We start from the raw sequence: 23,813 nt of genomic DNA, 5'->3' as shown, positions 1-23,813 counted from the left end.
TTCATTGTAAAGGTGAACATCTAAAGTAGGAATTCAGTATGTTTTTTCCATGGCCAAGGGATCAGCCAGTATGTGTGATATCTCTGATCTAGACACTAGAGAAAGAAGTCTCAGACTTGTAATGTCATGAAGTATAAAGTCTGGAGCTGCTCCTTCTGCTCATCGAGAGCCTAATTTTGGGGACCAACAGAATGTTTGTTATCATAAACCCAAATGAACTTTATTATATTGGTGTTGTCAGTTCTGTAACAGAAAATGTTCCCCATATATTTATAACATTGTTCTGGCTGTTCTCAGTGTCATCTAGAAAATCTTTCACAATTTCATATCAATGGAGCAACTCTACACTTTATATCACATGACATCACAAGCACTCCAGTTTTTGGATATGGGAGCGAGTTGCCCATGTTTACTAATGTTTTTAGACTGCCTTAGATCATAGAAATAATATGTATGTATTTTAGAAATGGGCATAATTTCCCATTAATACAGTATCAAGCCATAAAAAGGTTAAGCCAGCCACTAAAGTTGAGCCTTTATATTCTGTTACACAAACATACTAACAAATCATATTTGAAGAAGAAATGTAACATTATTCAGATGAGATTTTTTTTCACAAGTATTATTAAATATGTTTGTATGTAGCTTTACATGGTTGAGTGTAGAGCGTCCTCCGTGCTATCTAAGAAGGAACTTGTGACATTATGTACCAGCCAACAGTGGACTCATGTCATTATATCCTACTCAAGGGTGGACCTTCTTCTGTAATGTGCACCAACAAACAAGTTGCATTTCTTTGAGTACAGACTGAGAACACAAGTATATTGAAAACTTGATTGACATCACTACTTGTGAAAACTGGTCAGGTAAGTATTTTGGAAATTGAACAATTTTAAAGGTCAAGTCAAAGTTTGATGTTACATAATTTTAATTTAAAAACTCCTTTTTAGTTTTCTTACAAAGGAAATGGAGTGTGGACATTTTTTTCTTTTAGAGTGCAAAGTTCAAAGAGTACAAACAGAAGTCGACTTATGAAGGCCCATTCATAGATGTGTATCCTGTTGTGATGGTTTTGAGATGAGTTGTTGGTGGCTCATCACCATTTCAATGCCCATCAAAAACACTAACATACCAGTTAAACTTTAAGTGCTAAAGAAAGTTTCAGTTTACAATACTGGAATGTAAAGTCCTGTAAAGCTGAGTGTCATTGTGAACTTATCGTAACATTTATTATGTGCCTTTCACTTCACGCACACTCTCTGTGCACTGTGACAATGCTGCATGCCAGTGTGTGTAGTATGTGTTACAGACTGTAGTCATTAAAAAACAAACATCTTTGAATGGGGTCTAGATTAGATAATGCTAAAATACACTAACAAACACAGGTGTTTCATCCATCACTGAAAAACTATTGTGAACACAAAGGAATACATTACAAAACAAGATATTTGCTGTTCAAATCCATTAACTATCTGCCATAATAGCATGAAAAAGATTTAGAGAACCTTGAGAAATCTCTGCATAAAAGGGACAAGGCTAAAACCAAAAATGAATGGCCATGACCTTTGACCCCATAAAGCTGCACTGCATTAAATACCAACATGATATCACAAAATGAGCCTGGGGACACTGAAAACCACTGACAGTGAACACAGTTCATCACTGCATCTATAAATGCAATTTAAGACTCTACTATGCTAAGTGAAAGCCAGATTCAACAAAATCCAGAAAGCGCCACTGACTTCTCTGGACCTGAGCTCAACTGTCATGTCACAGTTTGATTTCTTTCTTTTGAAGCAAACAGCTTTTAAGGTCTAGTCACAGACTTGTGTTAAATCATTTTATAGTGATTAATTAATTAAAATAAATATATTATTTATTAAAATAGTAATTATATTGCTGATCATTTTATGTATAATGTTACTCGTTTATAGATTTATTTTCTGAATTTTGGTGATACATTGGTAGTTACAATTGGTCTGGTCTAAATATACATATATATATATATATATATATATATATATACATATATAAAACAAAGACAACAATAAAGTTATTAACAGTAAATAGTAAGATAAAACTGAATTCACAGGATTATGGGAGCCTTCTTTAAAAGATATACTTTGCTTTGGCAAGTATTATTTCTGTAATATTTATTATCACAAAAAATGTTGATATATTGCAAGCAATAAAGTTTACATACCCATTTTTAAAGATACAAATGAAGTTTTAGTGAAAAAGAAGCACTCTATAGGTGAGAGAACCAGGATAAACCAGTTTGACTGCAGTATATGGATGTCCCCCCTTTGATAGGCAGGCGCTCAAGGCTTCAGGTCCCCTCTTGGCAATTTCTTTAAAAATTGTAAAAATCACATTTGCAGTAATATTGTGAAGAAGACCTCAAAAGTAAATTTTCAATTCTAGTTTTGTATTTTAAAATGACTGCTAATAAAGGTTCCTCTTGGATAGTACACTTAGATAGTCCCTATTATTCATGTTCGCATGTATGTGTGTGCATGTGTGTGTGTGTGTGTGTGTGTGTGTGTGTGTGTGTGTGTGTATGAAGGCAGGTAATCTCGAGAACAATATCCATGTAAATGTGTTGGATGTTACACCTGAATTGTAGATCACAATTGCAAGGAGAGCATATTGTGTATGAAGACATATTCTTTGGATTTACACATTTTTTTATGTTGCTTCGAGTGTGTGAACGCATGCGGGGTGGAAGTGTGTGTTGCAGTTTATGTGCCAACTCCATGCCCCCCCTCTCTCTTCCGCCATCTGTGCTCCTGGCATGGCTCCTTAGTGTCGGTAATGAAGAGGAACGCCCCCCCACACACACACACACACGCACACACTTACACACACTTTCATCCTTTCTGCCGTCTCCTTGTCTGTCTCTAACAATCCTTTCCTTCTCCAACACATTCTCTTTACCCTCAAATGACTCTGCTGCACTGCAAGCTACCGTCTGCACACACACACACACACACACACACACACACACACACACAGAGAGAGAGAGAAATCCACAAACAACTGATCTGTCCCAGGTATCTCTGCCTTTAAAACACCTTCCTGAACTGCATCTCCTCTGAATCCGCTTGACTTGCTATCGATTTTTTAACAGAGCCTCACAGTGTGTTGCCTCTTAAGTTCAAACGGCTGAATGCTCTCCGCCCACCCAAATGAACAAATCCTATAAATACTGCACATCTCATTGCTGAACTGAAAGAGACCCCTGATGTGTTCTGAAACACACACTGATAACCTGCCCAAGTCCAATGTTACACATATTTTCACATATCCACAAACATACACACTGGTTTAGAGTGCCTTTAAGGAGACTGTATTGACTTGAATGAATTTTTTCGTGGCTCTGCCTTAATTGCTACATTCCTATCAAGGGGATGCCAGTTTTGCTTCATTTCACTTTTAATACCCCGCTACCTATTAACAGATTACTGACCATTTAATTATTTTCAGACAGAAAAAAGACATGAAATACAAGGGGTCTTTTATATTTATAAGAAGTGAAATTTCATCGTTTTGTGCTGTAAATGTCTAATACATATATATATATATATATATACACACACACACACACACACACACACACACACACACACACATATATATATATATATATATAATTTTATTTATTTATTGTTTTTTTTTTATATATATTTTTTTGCTTGGCTTTACTAACAGACAGACAGACATGCAAACATAGTGCCCACCACCCACTCACAACCACCAGAACTGGTTGGTGCCTATTGCAGAGCAGCCAAGGCTAATGTTAGCTTACCATTGCAAACTAGAAAGTGGGAGGTTGGTTCTATGTTTCCGTATGTTTATGCATACTATAAATATAACAATTTTAAATTTTACAAGCGCTTTAACATCAAGAACTTATTACTCTTACTTTCATCAGAATTTATTTTTTCAAAGGTCATTCTAATAATAATAATAATCAAAGTCAAGTAAAGTCAATTTTATTTATAAAGCCCATTTTCACAAAACACTGTTTGCCTCAGAGGGTTTTACAGCGTACGGCATCCCTATGCCCTTAGACTCTCACATTACCTAAGGAAAAGCTCCTGAAAAAGAACCCCTGTAACGGGGGAAATAATAATAATAACATTTTAATTTCAATTTCTATATTATTTATTTATTTATTTTTGGTAGATGGAGGGTCCCTTTATGACACAAGACAGCTTTTAGAGTGAAAGGGGGACAGAGGGGATGATATTAAAGAAAGGGCCACAGGGTGGAGTTGAACCCGCAGCCACTGCTGTAAGAACATATCCTTTGTATATGGGGCAGCTGCTCAGGTGAGCTACCAGGCACCCAGCTTTTACCAGATTTTGTACCTCACATTAACCTCAATTATAAAAAAAAAAAGGCCAATCTGCATGTATTTGAACACTTGTTACCCAATTTGGCCTACACCAAGAACATGCAAACTTGCGATCCTACTCCCAGAACCCACACACACATTATCAAACATAATCCTACAGCCCTCCACCTACAATAACTACACCTCTATCTCGTGATGTAACGAGACATAAATAGGTAAGTAAACTATGACATTCAGTTGGCGATCACCAAGAGGAACACATCTACAAACAATGCATACTTGAGAAGGTTTATATTCACAACAGAGTGCATTCCGCTTTGATTTACTGAGATTCTTTTAGGAATTACTTTGACTTATTTGTCATTGACTCAAAAACAAAACTGAGTTACAGTTTCAGAGGGGAATTAATTCATGAAACCACCGGTCTTGATAATACTGTCATGATATGCAAAAATGAATTTACATAATAAAGACTTCACCTACAGTTTCAGACAGGTGGACCTATTCGGCTGCTAGTGAGGTGGACAGCTTATCCACTTTTCAAAAGTGTATTTACTCACCTACTGAAAACACGCACACTCTCACACTCCATCACACCCTTGTTTGTGCTCTGAATCGTTTTGAGGGCAGTAGTTCAGGAGATTTTTGGACGCCATGCCTCGCCAAACCGTAGGTCCAATGCCCTTTTTCCTCATGCATGCCTCCAGTGAGTTCTCCCTCGTGCCAGCTCGGCCTGGAGCAGATGGGTTGGTTCAGCATGGCATCACACCAGCCGACACAGTGGCATGTCAAACAGGCATACACAGGCCTGGGCGTGCCAAGCACAGCCACACTGTACCGCCATATGGGAATAATGTGCGCTGAAATCATATTGGATTGGCAGACAGTGTGGGATGTGTGGCCTGATTTGACCACGAATCAGAATAAATAGATGAAAACTCCAGAGTATATATGTGAAAGTCTGACAATACGCCAGTGACAATTTACTAAGCTGTAGTCAAGGCCTCAAACTTGCAAGCTGCAAGCACTATTGCACACACTCATATGTACACGCACGCACACACACAGACACACACACACACACACACACACAGTGAATCCTCTCTACCCAACTGATGACATTCCTAGCTGGAGACACGCACCATGCACTCACACACTTCCCATCAGACACACAAAATCCACTCTATCCATCAGACAGCAACAATGGACACACACAATCCTACTACACTCTCTGGCCCTGGCACTCACTCTCTTTTACACACCGACAGCGACACACACACACGCCCTCCCCTCTGTCCTCTGCAGACGGTGATGACGGCCTGTGTTTGGGAGGTTAATGGCTGTTTGCTCCTCACAACCTTCACACTTGATTACTTCAGCCGAGCGGTGTCTGGACGGCGGGGACCTAAACTCCGGGACACGGAGAGCCCTCTCTGCCACAGCTCTCACGTGCTAACCTTGTTCATTAGACATGTTAATACGGCAGTGACGAGGCTGTGTGCAAAAGGGAATGCGTCATATCCTTCATGAAAAGAAATCAGGATGTAGAGGTGTGTGTCAAATCTCCAGTGTCTTTGTAATATTGCTATATTTCCAAAACAAATGCAGCAAAGGAAATTATTTATCACAAACTGACAAAGTACGTCTTGACAGGTAGGAGAGCAGACCATGCTTTAAGGGTACTTAATAGTATGCAGGTCACATGTTTATTCATTAAGTAATATAGTGTGGGTTTTCCACTGCATATAACCATTGTCTGATTTCCAACTGAAAGTGAGGTAATGTTATGCACTATGGCTCATTCAGAGAACTACAGTATGAACTGCAGAAAATGAGACACTCATCTGTAGTGCTGTAATTTATAGCTCAAGTGATACAACTGGTTGGAAAGAACTGTATACCATGATGGTGGCATTAAAGCAGCACAATAAGCCAATGCAGTTAATCCTCTCGACTGGGTGCACAGACTGAGGTGTTACAATGATATGAGACTGAAATTTGGAGTTTAACAGTTCGTGTCATAATTCACTGATATGTTATGAGAAAAATACCAGAAACTCACTGGTGAGTTGCTGCATAAACAAGCAAAAATCTACTGGGTTGAAAAGTGAAGCATAATATAAATGTGCAAAAAAAAAAAAAAATGCAGTTCCTCTGATGGCCACTTGAGGCTGGCTTTAAAAGCGAGTCAATGTCTATAGACCTCCATGTTAAAATGTAAAACTGTACAGCAGACATAAACATGTTTACACCCTGGTACAAAAACAGTTTTGGTCTCTATTTCCTGGTCTCTAGTTCATTACAACTGCATGGGGGTGAATTTGTATACACCTCACCCATTTAAATGATATGATGGCTTAAAGTTAGACATATTTAAGGGTGTGGCCGCTTTGAATGACTGCCAATGTATAAGTCATCAACTTGAAACTAACGGTTAGGTAACGCATCCATGCCATAATCCCAGATTTACAGAGTATAGGCATTGCTGTAACTTTCACTATTTTAGTGTGTTTTCAGTTCAAGATGTTCAATTGTAATCGTTTGGGAAATTATATAACACTTACTCATAGTGTTTCCCATCGGTAAAATGCCTGCCTCTAACACACCGACCAAACCAGCAGGCTAAGAAAATTATTCACCATGGGGTACAGCTCGTTTCTATAAAAACTCTTTTCTTGCATAGATGCAGGCAAAATAATGGAAACTGTGCTATCAAGGCAGTGGGTTACTGATGGTGAGCTAAATTACATTTTTCATGCACTATAATCTCCTGCCAGTATTATGACACACAATGTAATAACAAATTTCACATTTAATTATAATCTCTTGAGCAGAGTGAAATCTTTTAAACAAGCCAGATAACATACTACCCCTTTATATTAGTCTGCATGCTATACAAAATGCCACCTGTTTTAAGTGATGCATGATTGTCTCAATAGTGAAGTTTAGTGAAGCTTTTCCAATATGAATCAGTATTATGTTCTTAGTGTAATAAAGACATATATTTACTGGCTGGTACCTGGACAACCAAAAACAGGTGACTATTGTTGATAAGTCCATCCAACCTACCTCCTCACCGATCAACTGAACCAATCAAACCAACCAACCAAACAATCTACCTGCCAACCAACCAATCTACCCACCTACCTACCTACCTTCCTAGCCACCAACCAACCAATCATCCATCCATCTCATCCATCCATCTCATCCATCCACGCGAACGATCCATCGATACTCGTGACCCATCCATCCATCCATCCATCCATCCATCCATCAATCCAAACTGCATGATCAACATCTGGATAGTGTCTCTTTATAAATATCTGCATTTCTGGGTTTGACAGGAATAAGTAAATCAGTTATTTGTTATGGAAATTACTGTACTTAAAAACAAGCTACGACCAATTCAGGATCCGAAGATGCCTTGTGAATTGATCCAACCCTCTCTTATTTAACACATTGTCATTCTCTGGTTTGTAAACTAACCTGTATTTTTTGTATGGATACAGCACTGCAATGCCTGCATTTCATTTTATCAGTCTAATTTTTTGCCTCTATTTCTGACTTTTTTATTGCTTTAAACAAAGCTTGCTCTGCAAGGTTGTGAAAGGAGAAGTTGGAGAAGCCTTCCTCACATTTTGTATACTTGAATTAATTCGACCAGTTTTTCTTGCTTTTCCAGCATTCCTCGCAATAAAAAGTAGAAGTTTCTTTGAAAAGAATCTGACATTTGAATTTGACGTTTTTTTGCTAAGTATAAATCAAGGACAGGGCTTTGAGAAATAAAAAAACACTGCTCGGTGCTATGTGAAATATGATTCACACTGGGAGGTCTGTAGGTGATTTGATTCTTGGTTAAGTCTTGGTTCAAAATATTTTCATAAAAATGAATACATTCGAACAAGTCATGGTGTGCAGAGACAGACAGGAAGACTGCACGCCACAGATATATTTCTTATTTAGGGGCATAATATTGAGAAACAAGTTTGTCTTGCCTTTGTATCTGATACAGACTATGCCTGCACAAATCTAGGGAGGAAGATAAACCTTTTAAAAGTAAAAAATAGAGCATGAAAAGTAAAAAATAATGGCATATTTCCTTTTGGCGAATGCAGTTTATATTTGGCAGTTTTCGACATTTAACAATGTAATGCATAATACAATTGGGTAATTATTAAGTGATTTTAATTATTACACATTTCTTCTAATGGACATAAGCCCATATACATTTACTTAATTCCATGGTGACAAAATATTTCTTTCGGCAATCCGTGTGGCTAAAATTGAATTCACAGAGGTATGCAAGGTCCCATGTTATGATTTATGACCAGTGACTGTGTTAACTGCCTTCACTGACTCTCAGATTCGGAGGAGTGTAAAATTAATCCGAGCATGGCCGAATTGGCAAGTGTTTCGGGCCAAGCCATGTAGGCAAATAATATATACATTATATTGTACGTGTGTGTTCTGATGGACTTTTTTATATCCTTGTTCATTTTTTTGCCTCACTGCAGGCAGCGTTGCAGCATCATTTACCAAATGGTTATTGCATACACACACCATATGTAGGAATGGCAGCAGAAATGACTTTTCTACTGCTGTAGAATATGGTTTACAAGAAGGCTGAGGGTTCTTCGATGGAGTGACCCATATGGACTTGTTATTTCATGTAAAAGCAAAGGCAGCAATGGTTACATAAGGCTGCACAAGCTAATATGGTCTCTGTGGCAAGAGACAGGATTTACTTTGCTCTTCAGAGTTATCAGAATAAGACCTCTTTTGATGATAATGTCATTTGGCTCCTATCTTAAGATATCATATTTTCTATCTCAAAAGGAGCACGGGGCCTATCGCTGCAGATCTAATGAAAGCCGGGTGTATGTATGTGTGCGGCTGTGCCTGCACGCGTGTCATCTAAATGGCAGCCATCTGCTAACAGCAAGGACGCCGTGATGGAAGATATGAGCAAGATAACACTGATAGAAACTCAAGGAGACATCTACATCAAGGCCCCTCCTTCGTCTATGGCTCTTTTCCTTCTCCTCATCTTGCGGTTGCTCCTGGCCATCTTTCCTCTTCTTTCTTTCCTAACCTACATTTCTCCACCTTTAATCTATCTATCCTTGTTCCACTGCATGTGTTGTGCCTCTGAGAACAGATCTTTGAAAAAAGGAGGTGGGATGTATTTGGGAGAAATTGGCAAGCGGTAAGTGGGGGGTCTGGCAGTCAGTTGAGGACACCATCTCATGCTGACACAACAGCGAGAAAGCCCCCCTGCGGCCACTTCCAAAACATGTCCCACATGGTGCCGCATCTCAAATGGAGGACAGAAAAGACGGGAGGTGACCAAGTTTGTGTAAAACTGGTGTGTGATGGCAAGGGAGGGGTCATCAAGGGAAGAAAAATAAGAAGGAGGGAGGGGGGAGCGGCGAACAGATTATGACCCCCAGCCATGATTATCTACGCCTGCTGCTCTGACCCCCCCATGCCAATTATAGAGATAAGGCAGCCTGCGCCTGTGTGTATGTGGGTGCACAGGCGTCTACTCTCCTTTCTCTGAAGCAAAATTCGTGGCGCTCGCTCACACACAGGCATTTGTATTCCTCGCTTGCTATCAGGGGCCACACACTTTCTCTTCCCCACTGTTCTCAGCCCCGTGCAGGAGGGGTGCACTGGCGCTTTAGTATCTATGACAAGATAACCTCTGTCGATATCTTCGAGAATTGCAGATGGCCACCCCGGGAAGACACATTTGAGTCGGTAAGACGTTGAGAGGACAGCAGATTGATTTTGCAAAGTGGGAAACGAATCATACATTTTACCTGTCCTCTCCTGAATTTTAGATCTCCCTTGGGAGCATCAAATAGAGGCGACTCCCTTCTCTGCTTTGGTACTGCCACCTGCATCCTCCATCGTTGCTATTCCCTTTTCATGCTTGCCCTGTGCTTCTTATCGGCTTCCTTCCACCTGTTGTGTTTTAATTTTTTTTTCCCTTGCATCTCTCTTCCTCACTCTTCAGAACAAGGGTCCCGGGGGGGGGGGGCTGCTGATGATTTATGACTTGAACGGCATTTTCCAGCTCGCTGTGGCAGGAGGGCATGGTCCCATGGGATAGCCATCAGTCCTGCAAGGCAGTATGGGTTTCGACAGCTCCAGGCTGCTGCCGGTTCTCTCATTAGAGTTTCTGTAATGAGTCCACATCTAACCTGTCGCCTGTGCCACGTAGCAGTGAAAGGAGGCAGACTGATCATGGACTGAGGCGATGTCGGCCAGCAGCCACATCCAAATACATCACAAAAGCCCTGTCCTCTGAGCGCTCGTTGAAATCTGATCAATTTCAAACAACTGTGTTCTGTGTGTTGACAAAATTCTGGAGAAAATAGATGTAAAGGGAGCTTGTTCCTCATGTGGACACTGACAATCGTTTAGCTATTGATGTAGTAAAATGATCTTTTGCAGTTCTGCTCATATGCAGAATACAAAACTTTCTATGTTAATTTGTTTCAATACTATTGCTCCCCTTGCACTGAGCATTTGAGCGATTTAATCAAAGACCAGTATGTAGGATTTGGTGGCATCTAGTGGCAATTTTGTATAGATACACACGTCCGGAGTTTAAATTTTTCCCATAATATAAATTATTAAAATTGTAAATACAAAACAAACTTCTGGTAGCCTACTAGAAGGATTAAATTTTTAGTCCACCAGACACATTTTGCTGCAATAAAAATGTGAAATTTCATTTTAAAAACTTTATCTGGTCGGATAAGACAGATGTTGACAATATTTTCCTGTGGGGACATCGTTTAAAAAAGTTAATAATTTGCAGTATATGTTATCACATTACTCAGCATATCACAAAACATTCAAAAATTTCATTAATATTGCATTGTGGTAATATTATATCATGGGACCTCTGGTGATTCCCACCTGTAGAATCTAACAGTGAGGATTGCAGATTGCAACCGAATGAAACCTCTCTAATGTGCCAAGCATGAACTCATGGTTCAAATTGGTGTTTATTGTTCTGGAGGTTTTTATTGGGAGCTGAATTATCTGCAGAGGTGCGTTCCTCTTAAACCAATAAAAATGTGGAATAAAGCAGTTTCCTTTAAAAATTCTTGTTTTTCCGATGCTGTTCGGCTTGTCTTGGAGGAGGCTGGCTACTATTTTGGCAGACGTGAAAACATGAAAACGCAAATATCCAAATATAGAGTCAGTGTTTGGTTTGTCCATTCAGGACTACTGTAGAAACAGGGGAGTACAACATGGTAGACCCCATGGATGAGGACCTGCTCATTCTAAGGTAAGGACAAAAACAACAATTCTTATTTTCACATAATTATATACTAAAGAAAACATACTTATATTCAATCTCACCCAATATATCCCCCTATATCAGACATACAGGAACTATAATTTACAACAATAGTCATAGTAAATTTGTGCTACCTTATATTAAAGTGCCACATGTCTTCGAAAAAGCAGAATTTCAGTCTTCTAGTACAGCAAAAACTACAGACAACCTTTTTAATAAAAAGCTTAGAATCAGCATGAAAACACATTTTAAGATCTACTATACGTAGATTCTTGTGTTTGTATCAGCTAAACCCTTTTTGTCTAAATAAGGTACTATATTACTTTCACCAGACAAAGGCGTTGATATATGATAAGGGAATGTAAACACGTCTACAATCAAAGCTCTGCATCAGGATTAAGGTGCAAATTAAAAGAATACCAAAGAACTAACGCATAAAGGAGAACAGCAGCTATGTATGTTAGCAAACCATTCAATGTATTTAACTTTGGCCAGAAGGAGCCCAGTAGGGAATGCCTGGTAGATTACTGGATCTGCTGCTTATGGTAAGTAATAATGTCCTTAAATCTGAACCAAGCAACCAGTAAAACAGACAAATCTCCACTCAACTATGGAGAAAGTAAACCCAAAGGAATGAGTTGCTCAAGATAGAAAACTAATAAGCCAATCCAGAGATAATTGCTGGATTTGGTATAAACATAACTTGTTACTTGTAAAAACGGCTTCAACCACTCAGATACCAAAGCAGAATCCCTAAAACGGAGAGGCTGCTATCTATGTACCCTCGAGGTCCCAGAGGGCTTTGAGCATGACAAGCATGCCACCCTCCTGCTCTACATGCCCCACAAGCTGTTCAGTGGACCACATCGTCTTCTTAAACATGCTGGCTCCCAGCACTTGACCTGGTCCCAGGTGAACAGACAGAGAAAGCGCCTTTCCCTTTTTCTGCTTTTTTTTAAGTAAAAGAATTGAAATTGTGGCCAGAGAACAGGTAGACAGCGGAACATCAGTGTGGACAATTCGTATTAGACAAAAAGGACAGGAAGGCAATCTCCTCACCCGGTTAGGTCCAGTGAGCAGATTGCCCCAGGTGTCTCAAGTTCAGAGACAGTGGAGGCAGGAGAAGAGAGAGGGAAGTAAATAGAAAACAGAGAAACCACAAGGCACAGTGCCATCCTTGTTAGACCTCCTTCATTCAACTCAGAGTTACTTATAACCCCTGGCTCTGCCAAATTCTTCCTCTCATTCTCTTTCCACTTGTTCATCTGTCAACTGTGGTCAGAGACAAGCAGCAACCTTCAGAGCTGAAAGCTGATGCCAACACATGCCAAAACTTGCAGTTCTTCTAATGGCCACTTGAGGCTGGTTCTGAAAGACAGTCAATACCCACAGACTGCCACGATAAAATGTCCAACTTTACAGCAGGAATAAACATGTTAGTTAATAAACAGCCTGGTACAAACATAGTTTGCCATTCATGACAATGCATGAAGGTGAATTGTTATATAACTCGCCTGTTAAAATGTTATTAAGACTTAGAGTTCTGCATAATTAAGGGGTGGCCGCTTTAACTGACAGATGGGTGCCATGCATTGACAAGTTGCGACCGCAGCAAAAACATTGGTTAGGTAACGTAACCATGGCATAAACCCGGATTCAAAGAGAAGAGGGGTAGCTGTAGCTGTTGCTATTTCAGTGTGTTTTTAGTTCATGAAAGTTTATTGTAATGTTTTGGTTGCCTAAAAGAGTCTTCTTCGGGGGTTGGTTGTGCTAAAGACTCTGTCAGCAGGCAGATGTTCAGTTTTTCAGCCCACGTTTTGTTTAAAAGGTTTCAAGCATGTTTTTTTGCCTGGTAAAAATTAGCATTAAAATGAACACTTTTAATGGTGACTGTGCACACACCTTGTTTACCGAGCTAGCAGCTAGCATCAAGGTAAGGTCGACCCTCTTGTCCAAATATGGTCACTTCTGGCTCCAAAAATGAAAGATGGCCAAAATGCCAAACATGAGATTTCATAACAGAAGTCCACAAACCAATGGGTGATGTCACGGTGGCTACATCCTACAGTCCATCCATACAACAAAAACTGTTGGTAGCAAGAAAACATATAGCAAAAGGGGTTGCTTATTTCTTTCCTAGTCCTTCTGCTTTGTCTCCAGAGCAATACATAATAATAAATTATAAATAAATACGGCATCTACCAGTTCAATTCTCTTGTATTTATACTTGAACTTTTTCACCTCAACAGCAACTGGCCTTGGCTATGTGACACCGACCGCCCTCAGTTGATAGAAATTTGTACCAGCACATTAACAATATGCAAAGTGACAGAGCAAAGAGGTCACAGTACATTGCAATGTAAACATTAGCAGTGTACATCTACAATTTTCCACGCATGGATGTTCCCACACAAACACGCTCACACTCACACACTCCATTCCAGCTGTGCTTGGGAAAATACTCAGATTACATATTCCTTTGAAGTTCATATAGGCTTCAAAGCACTTCTTTATTAGGTCATTTCTGTTTAACATTTTAAGACGCATTTGGTTCATTCCCATTAAAACATGCAAAGAGCAAAATATGATAAAATGTCTGGAAATTAAATGAAGTTGCATCCATGGAGGAGATATTTATGTGTGTTTTCTGTCTTTTAGAAATCATTTGTGCGCGACACAGACAAGGAAGGTTACTTATGTGTTTGTATATTGTATGTTTTCTCACTGGTGCTTAACTGTGCACTAGTATCACACAGACAACTGTTAATTATATTTAAACTTGTTAACTACTGAGGAATGTGCAATTAATTTCTGTTGTCCATCGCTGAACTGGATGATTGCTTTTAATATAAATCTATTTATATCAAAATGGCGTTCGCATCTCGGAGGGTGCACAGATCTGAGGCATTATGTTAATAACATACTCCTCTTTTTGGCTCATTGCATCACATTTGGCCCGGGGTTTTGGAGGATAAAATGAACATTAAATAAAAAGGGGCTCTCCTCCATTGAAGCATTAAATTGCCTTTAAAAAAAAAAATCAAATCCCAATCCGAGCATCTCCAAAATAAATTTTATACAGTCTAACTCTGATACATGCTCAAACTTCACAAACTGTAGGATGGTGTGCGTACTGAGGGCAACTTTGAGTGCCTACTACATATCTTTGACATCTATTTGGCTCAGATAGGATGTGATGAGTCAGGATTTAAGTGAGCGATTGGAAACTCATTCTAATTCAATATTTGTGATTCACCGCAAACGTAAGTGAGCCATCTGCTCGGAGACAGAGCAGGGGTGGCCAGTAAGAACGTCAAAACGAATCAGAGCGAACACTCCATCAATTCAAATGTGAAACGGTCATGACACCAGTCTGTGAACATATGTACCATATCAGCAATGGTAATGGTTACATGGGCCATGCTCAATATTTCAAGAGTCGTGACTGTGCAGAACACATGGGGGAGGAGTGTGACACCTGACAACCTGGGTGGCAGCGGTTAAGACTGAGGAGGGTGGCAGCGTCAGTGACAGAAATACACTGCGTTTGTGTGAACATGTGTGGGCAAATTTCAGATTCATTTCTCTGCCCACAATAAGTGTCAAATGATGCATGCATCTGTGAACGTATATGTGCCTTCATCTGTGTTTGTGGGCGTTCACATTACTGGCAGCATCGGAGAGAAATGTACTCATGTCGTGGAGCATTAGTTATCAGTGGTTAAATAAAAAACTAAAAATGAGGAGCTAAATTCACTTATCTGGAAAATGGCTCAATTACAGGATAAGGAGTAGGTCAATGGAAAAATATACTGAGGTATTTAGTTGCGACTAAATGAAAATCAATAGGATTCTGTTCATGCTTCAAATTGAAATGGTTGCCCTATCTTTAAGTTGATTTGATACTACAGACTTTGCTTTCTGAGCAATGTTAGTGGCACTAGCTATTTCGCACCACTGATTGTTATGTGCATACACAGCATCCTTCTAGCAGTGATTTCCATCCTGTACAGAACGTACTCAATACCATGAATTTCTAGCACTTAAAGTGATGCACTCTACAAGAGACAGAAAGAAGTTCTTTTTTGGATGAGCACAAAAAGAACTGAGTAGTCAGTATGAGTAGCAGCCATCACTATAGCTCAACAGACCCTCAGAAAGTAAACTAAATTAAGTGCAATCCAATGGAAATAGGGGCACAATATATACCTTAAGGCTTAACTTAAAGAGGGCACTTCACCTGATATTGAAAAACACGGCAAACCTTACCTGTTGTGTTATTTATGAGTCGAGATTGTTTTGGTGTGAGTTGCTGAGTGTCTGACATATCAGCCAGACAGTTGCATGCCTTCTCTCCAATATAATGGAACTAGATGGCACTTGGGGTTTGGAGCTTTAAGTGCCAAAGAAGTATATTTTAAAAACTGAACAGCAATGTCTCTTTCCAGAAATCATGACCCTGTTACTCAAGATAATCCACAAACCTTGATGTGAGCAGTTCATTGTAGGAATTATTTTCTTTTTGTTGAACTACATCCGCCAACTGTATCACCACACAGAAGGAAGTGTGCATCTACTTGTAGCTCACCTAGCATCAGTGAGCTAACTAACGTTACAGCTCAGGCAAGAAGGATGCCATCAATGTTTCATCTCAGGCTGTCACCAGGCTCCAAGGGAGTGTGCCGGGCTTTGATGTCAATTTTCTTAGAGGGCAAAGAGTGTAACTGCACCGTCACGTGATGCCGTGCCCCCCAAAAATATTTTCCTACTCGCTTACATGATGAAAGTAATGTTTGAAAATCAATAAATACATTTTTCGAGTGTCAGCGCGACCATGAAATGACATGCTGTAATTTGATCCATTTGGTCTGATAACATTTCCAAAATTTAGAAGAGCCACACGCCTTAATAATTTCATCTCAATTCAAGTCAGCCATTCGGCCAGTGAAAGTTAGCTGCTCAGCCAGACTTAGCCGCTGAAAATCTCTAGTGCACATGCTCTATGGGCCACACAGTATGGAATTAGAGCTGATCATCTCAAGATCATCTGGCTAATTGTATATGTGGCAGTTGAACCAGTTTGGCTTTCCAGGCCGCTGAATAATTTTCATCCGCACTAACTGGGCCTCACATTCAACAAGCACAAGTTTTTCATCAGTGAGTAGATGCGTGGTTCCTTCTGCTCAGTGATATGGTTGCCAAGAGTAATTAGGCAGAAAGAAAATAGTTCCTACATGAAACTGCTCACAACAAGGTCTGTGGATTATCTCATGTAACTGGGTCATGATTTCTGGAGAGACACATTGCTGCTGACTTTTTCAAATGTAGTCTTTTAGGTTTTGAGTACTACAAGCCAATTGGCATCTACTTCCATTATATTGGAGAGGAGACAGACATCTCTATGGCCAATGTCTCCAACACTTGGCAACTCACACCAAAACATTCTTGATTGATAAATAGCACTACAAGTAAGAGGAAAAATATGGAATTTTGATTTTGGGGTGAAGTGTCACTTTGAAGAGTGGCATAACAGCCCCTTTATATCTACCTTTGGTAGATACACCTGAGGGCTTAACTGCTACACCTGCCATATCAAACAGTGATGCAACAATATGCTGATATATCTCTGTGTACACACCACTGTAGCAAAGTAAGAAATTAAACCACTAGAGGTCAAATAAAACGAGATTTTCAAGGAGAGCTGAGTTACTTTTTAAGGGTCTACTGGTCCTCTGCATGTGTACTTCTGCACATGCTAACAAATGCACCTTTCCATTCTGGCAACCAGAGCAGGTAGAAGTAAAATACTTGTACCTGCTATATCAGTTTTAAGCATAGAAGTACAGATTGCTGCCATTACACAGACGCTGGAAAGGGAAACGCTGGGTATTCACACAAGCAAAAGATTTAATCTCAATGCCTTCCCCCCTGTGTCTGTTAATAGCTATGTGATTTTAATGCTCACTAAAATCAGTAGGTTTGATTTGAATATATAACGAGTTAAATTAGCTTGACAGTCACACAAAAAATTACCAATAACTGACATTAATGGGTGTTTAGATCTTCTTTTGCTCTTATTATGCTCTAAAAATATTAAGCCTGGTGTGATTTTTTGATCATGTCAGAGCCCATTGCTCAAGCTGATTGAGAAATAGGTTTTACAGACTTTTAACAAGAGCTACTTCCCCAGTCTTTTCAGAGGCCTAGTGCCATGCTTTAATCTCAGAATTTTCATCCATACCAAGTCATATTTTTCTAAACATAACATAAAGGAGATGCACTACCAATTACCTGACTTCACATTGTCAGGTTGCAGTAAAAATGAGAGCATATTTTGCCACTTTTGCATTTCAGTTCCACAAAACAGCCAATGATTCCTATACAGTGTATTTTTTTATGTTTTGTTTTTGCGTACATGCTGAATAATCAGTCACTTTTCATCTCTTCCACACACACAGACGCATTGTGTGTCTCTGTGTGGTCTGGAGTAAGAACTCGCAGGTTGATAGGCCAAAGGGTATGCTATTAACAGACGGCGTGCTCGCGCCCCACATGCTGGCCATATGTCATGCCAAATCTCATCTCATCTGGCGCTAAGAGAAGGTGCTGCCGGCTGCTGAAAGGCCACCTTCCAAACAGATATCATCAGCTTGACACTCTGACCCCGACTGCAGCTACGGGCTACAGCTCCACTCCATATCATATCCACTCGCATTAAGGCGGGAGAACAGGGTCACGATATAGTGCAATAAAAAACAAGGCTGAGCTTTTGCTTCCCGAGCCTTACAAGGCACCAGGAATAAAAAGATCAAACAGTAGGTCAATCACTGAACTACTGTAGGTTTACAGGTAGGGGTAACCTCGTAATGATCAAACAAACAACTGCAAAAACTGCCGATCTAACCAAGTGTAATAATCTTATATTTAGATTAAAAAATCAAGTTAGTCTTGTTTTAAGTATAAATGGATTATCTAGTGCACACAGTTTTACTGGTTTTAAGACATCTTAACAAGCAAAATTTGCTTACTGCAAGTATGCTTAAATCTAGGGTGTTTGTCCTTAAATTTGACAGGTCATTTTTGCAGAGTACCAATGGTGGAGTGTATCCAAGCACAAATTTAAGGTACTAGTACTTCACGTGTTTCTCTTTTATGTTACTTTATTCTTGCACTCCATGACATCAAAGAGATAAATATTGTTTCTTTTTACTCCATGTCACTTTAATATATATATATATATATATATATAATAGATAAAAATAACAGTTTTCCATCCCTTTCTGTCCAGTGAAAACCATGTATCTCCCATTGTGCTGACATTAAATGTTTGTGATAAACACAAGGATGAGGGGTTCCTCATGTATTGAGAAAAGTCTCCTACTTCTTAACCCTTTGAAACCTGGGCAAATTGGCTTGTTTTCTTTCAAAAACCTGGAAAGAAGGCAATAAGAAACTTACGGTAACAAGAAATGACCCAAAGAATTGGCAAGAAATTAAAAGTGAAAAGTTACAGAAAAACCCTCAAAATCGGCAAAAAAGGAAAACAAAACCAATTGAAACTCTGAAAAAAGTGCCAAAAAACAAGTTGCTCATGGCCTTTTCCACATGTTTTTAAAAATTCAACTGATTTGGTGTAGTTTTAAAAAATTCTTAATGCTTGTAAAACACATCTGAACACAGCACAAGAAAACTAATGTCAATTCAGGTTTCAAAGGGTTAAAGGCTTGGATCAGATGGAAAATGCACCGTCACCGTCGGCACGGTTTGAATGCTTAACTTTTACTTGTAGCGGATTACCACTGGCTATCTGAGTGTTATTGCAATCAGTATGGTGCGGTAGGACTTGCTTCCATCAGTGTCCTAAAATGCAATCACCCTCTCTTCTTCTGATTACTATCATGCCTTACTGTTTCCATTGTACTACTGATTTGTAAGTTCTTCATACAAAGTTTGATGCAGTGATGTGTTGTTGTACTTACAGTTAAAAGAAGAACTATGCCCATATGTGTAAAAGTATATATAGTAATGTATCAAACAAAGGTGAAATAAATAAATAATAATAATGAATAAAGTTAAAAAAACAACAAAAAAATAAAATTGTTACTACGACTAATGACATTATTAATTATTATAAATATAGTTTTCTGATCATTTTCTTTATTTTTGTCATTATTATTAACTTCTAATAATCTCTCTCTCTCTCTCTCTCTTCAAACTAATTTAAAGATCTAAGGTTATAAGGTCATTTTCTTGTAACCTTTTCCTAAACTGTTGCAATTTGTGAGGAATCTCAGCCATGTTGACTTTTTGGCAATGTTTTCAAAAGAAATCAAACCAATTTGGTAAGGTCTCATATGTTTAAATTAATGTGAGAGGTATCTGAATGCAACACACACGCAAGAAAACCCTGATGTTGCAGATTTCAAACTGTTAATGAGACATGATTTGGTTTTACGATTTGGTCTACCTGTATCTTTGCATTTCTGGGGATCAAAATGAAAATTCTTGCTATTTAGTTAATGATGTATTATATTAATAGTCATCTTGTATCCATTCTTGCTCAAAGCTAGCAGGTCAGGAAGTTGTATTCTGACTTGTCCCCTATCACAGAGACATAGATATACAGTATTCAGTATTCTGTTCCACCACTGGCTGGCCTTTTCAGTCTATGTGCAATCAGAATACAAAATATATTTAGTGAGATATCAATAGTGCCGCTTATCCTGCAAGAAAACCTATCTGCATGGAGCAGCCAGCAGAGACACTTTGGTAACCTGATTTCCTTACTCGAATTCAAAGCTTTAGTTACTGTAGGTCTCTGGAGGAGGAATCGACCGGGAGATGTCATGGCAGTGAATAAATTGTTGTCTGTAGCTCTACCCTGGTTTGCCTCCTCTCTCCTACACACAGTCTCTCCCCCTCCTTTACACACTCATATTTTTTGGATATTTTATATGGTGCTATGTGTGACTGAGTGGCCATGAAGCAGGGCACTGCTGCACAAGGGTGCTCAGTCAGCCGGAGAAAATAAAGGTTAGATAAACTGTTCCTTGCAAAAATAAAAAATAAAAATGCTGAAAGCCAGTGTTCCGAGCGGGTGATAGATTGTAGCTCGAGCCGTGAATACTGCATCAATATTTAAACAAAGCAGCTTAATTAAAAGAATATCAATGACCAAAGACGTCTTTCCATCATGGTGATATGAGGAAAAACTGCAAGACTTCCTGACATCCTCTGACTGCAACGTTTGTCATTTCAGAACATACAAATCTACCATGACCTCAACCATCATACAGGGTCATTTGCAGCAAAGTAGAATCCACAGCAGCTCCAGAAGGATAACTGAGAGCCCTGTGATGGGATAAAAAGAGAAAAATATCTCCTCCCTGCTGCAGGGAGATCAAAAACATCCTTGGTGCTTGGACAACATCTAGTGGCCGATGTAGGGTACTAACACCCTCTAAGCGTTATTGGAATGTGTGTCATGCCAGTGGCTCCACACATAATAAGTGGTGTAATTCGTCATACACTGAGACCACTTCCATGCCTGGCGGAGGCTTTTGAAGTTTTTGGATTGCGCTCCGTAAAGTCTCACATAAACAGCGTTCGAGTGCATTTTAAGTGCAAGGACGTGACACACATACAGCAGAGGCATGAGTGTGGTTCACATACCAACATATTTGTATGACTGAAGAAGCACCTTCAACTGACAGCAGTGATTCTGCTATCATCACCACCACACAATAAGACTACCAATTTCTAATTTAAAGGGTAACTTCTGTATTTTTCTACTCAGACTCTATTTTCCTATGTGATTGTGTCTTAGTGGTTATTGGGAACAACAATTATCAAAATTGGGCCAGTATTGAACAAGAAGGCTGCAGACAGTAACAAAAAAAAACAAAACATCTTGGTTTATCTTTTCACTGTTCCAACAATCATCCACTCTGGTTTGGTTGAAATAAACATTAATTCAGCCAGTTAGATGTGAAAATTTGTTGACTTTACTCACTCAGCCTGATTGGGCTGGCGATGGAAATTTCAGGTAAACCCTTAAATCTTTTAAATTTAAATCTTTGAACCCTGAGTACACTGGTGCAATTAAAAAAAACAAAAAATGGGGGAAAAAGACAATGAGCAACTTGGTACGAAATGTTCCACAAATTGCAAGAAATGAGTAGATTTAGAATTTTTTTTAGATGTATAATAATTATAATTACAAATGTAAAAATGAAAATTATGTTATAGAAGAACTTCTTTTTTTAATCTATCTATCTTTCTATCTGTCTTTCAATGTGCTCAGGTGTCAAAGTGTTAAGCAAAAATGATTTTACTCTGTAACAAAAAGTTCTATCTCTGTATTGTCACAGTCTGAGTCTGTCAGTGGCAAAAACAAGCACTGTTAGTGGCTGGCCATTGATGTTGCATAATTGCCCCATGTGGTAACAGAGTAGCCTTTTTTTGGCTGTTGGTGCAGCTCGCTCTCTCTCTCTCTCTCTCTCTGTCTCTCAATACTGGACCAGTTTCAAAAGTTGTTGTTCCCTTCGCTCAATTACACATGACAACATGGGAAAACAGGGTCCAGATTGAAATTGTTACCCTTTAATGCCAAATACTAACCCCGAACCTCAACCAAAATTGATTCGGCTGACCGCAAACTGATGATGCACATAAATTACGAAATAAATACTTGGTCAAATTCAAAAACACATTTTTTAAGGTGGACAAACATATATATATATATATATATATATATATATATATATATATATATATATATATATATATATATATATATATATATATATATATATAAAAAAAGAAAAAAAAAAAATCTTATGCAACTTCCTCTGTTGTTGAGGTTAATCAAAGTCAAGCACCCATCTTTTTACCCTTACAAACACAGCATGGAAATTGAACATCCAACACAAACGCAAACATCAGGTTTTCTCCATTTTTTGTCACTGTGGCTGGCAGCACTTACCTGTGGGCTAGTTGTTCAATTGTCAGTGGCCATGATAGAAATAACAGTTTGCTATCATTCTGTCAGCATGGGGCAGAAAAACATTAGCTCGCTCCGAAAAACAAGCACGCGCCAGGTGGTGCCGTCTCTCAGTGGAGAAGCAATTAGCTTTCTGGGGGCCAAAACTACAGTTTGTCCCACATAGAAAACAAGCAACACCTGTGTGTGCAGCCGAGTGGAGCCGAGGCTCAGCGCCACATAATAGAAAATAGGAACATCCAACAGGGGTGTGTCAAGTTGCCCTTTTCTAAATGCAATTTTTTGGAGAAGGTTGACAGGAAAATGAATAGAATGGGTAATAAGCATGGGGAGAGGCAATGAAATAATTTCATAGAGGAGTGTGGGTAGGCAAGCGAGGAGGATTGCAGGAGGAGAAATCCTGATAATTATGGGTGTGAAACATTAATTAAATCGCTGACAGAAAAAGGGGAATCAAAGTGACAGAACTTATGAAAAAGGAGAAAAACACAAGTTAGATCATGTGTTTGAAAAAGAATTGGGGAGAGAGGCAGCAAGAAAAACACAAGTGAGAGAGGGCGGTAGGAGAATATGGCATGTAATGGAAAATATGATGCTTATTCAAAAGGAAGAAAATATGACAGAGTGACACTGGATATGAGCGAGGTGTCACTCATTGCGAGGTTGAGAAAAAGCAGAAGAGGGCAACTGCACAGAATCAAGATGAGATAGACATACATTTTAGTCAGAAAAATGGATAGAACCACTTACTGAGGCTACAGTCTATCCTGATACAATCTGGCGGGAGAAAGAGCGAAATGGTGAGATTGAATAAAAAAGAGACAGAAAGAGACAGAAAGAAAGAGGATAAAAGAGAGAGAAAAAGAGACATTTTACATCCTTCAAGGTACATTCTGCAGACAACCAAGCATTGCTCTGGGGCCACCATCCGGGGACAGGCTCTGAGTCAGGATCACCCTTTACCTCCATCAATCCCATCATCCATCCACCTAATGCCCCCCCCAAAGCACGGCAGAAGGCACGATTTTCACCATGGTGACGATACTAAAGGAGAGCATGATGTCACATATTGATGACACTTTAAATTAAACCTTTGACATGCTGCTTTGTTGTTGCCATAAACACAACATCAA

General features: G+C 39.2%; 1 protein-coding gene across 3 annotated transcripts in view; it reads right to left on the bottom strand.

The window, feature by feature from the left end:
* nrxn2b (neurexin 2b) overlaps positions 1-23,813 on the bottom strand; it is an 883,386-nt gene that overhangs the window by 418,251 nt on the left and 441,322 nt on the right. For all 3 annotated transcript variants that reach the window (XM_088073122.1, XM_088073124.1, XM_088073123.1), the window contains one exon: positions 23,431-23,457. In XM_088073122.1, coding sequence (XP_087929248.1) covers positions 23,431-23,457 — 27 coding nt within the window. The remainder of the gene's footprint in view (positions 1-23,430; positions 23,458-23,813) is intronic.

This window comes from Plectropomus leopardus, chromosome 23 (assembly GCF_026936395.1).
Source record: "Plectropomus leopardus strain MGB_pleo_1.0 chromosome 23, ASM2693639v1, whole genome shotgun sequence".
Lineage (NCBI taxonomy): Eukaryota > Metazoa > Chordata > Actinopteri > Perciformes > Serranidae > Plectropomus > Plectropomus leopardus.
This window is presented reverse-complemented; position numbering and strand designations above follow the sequence as displayed.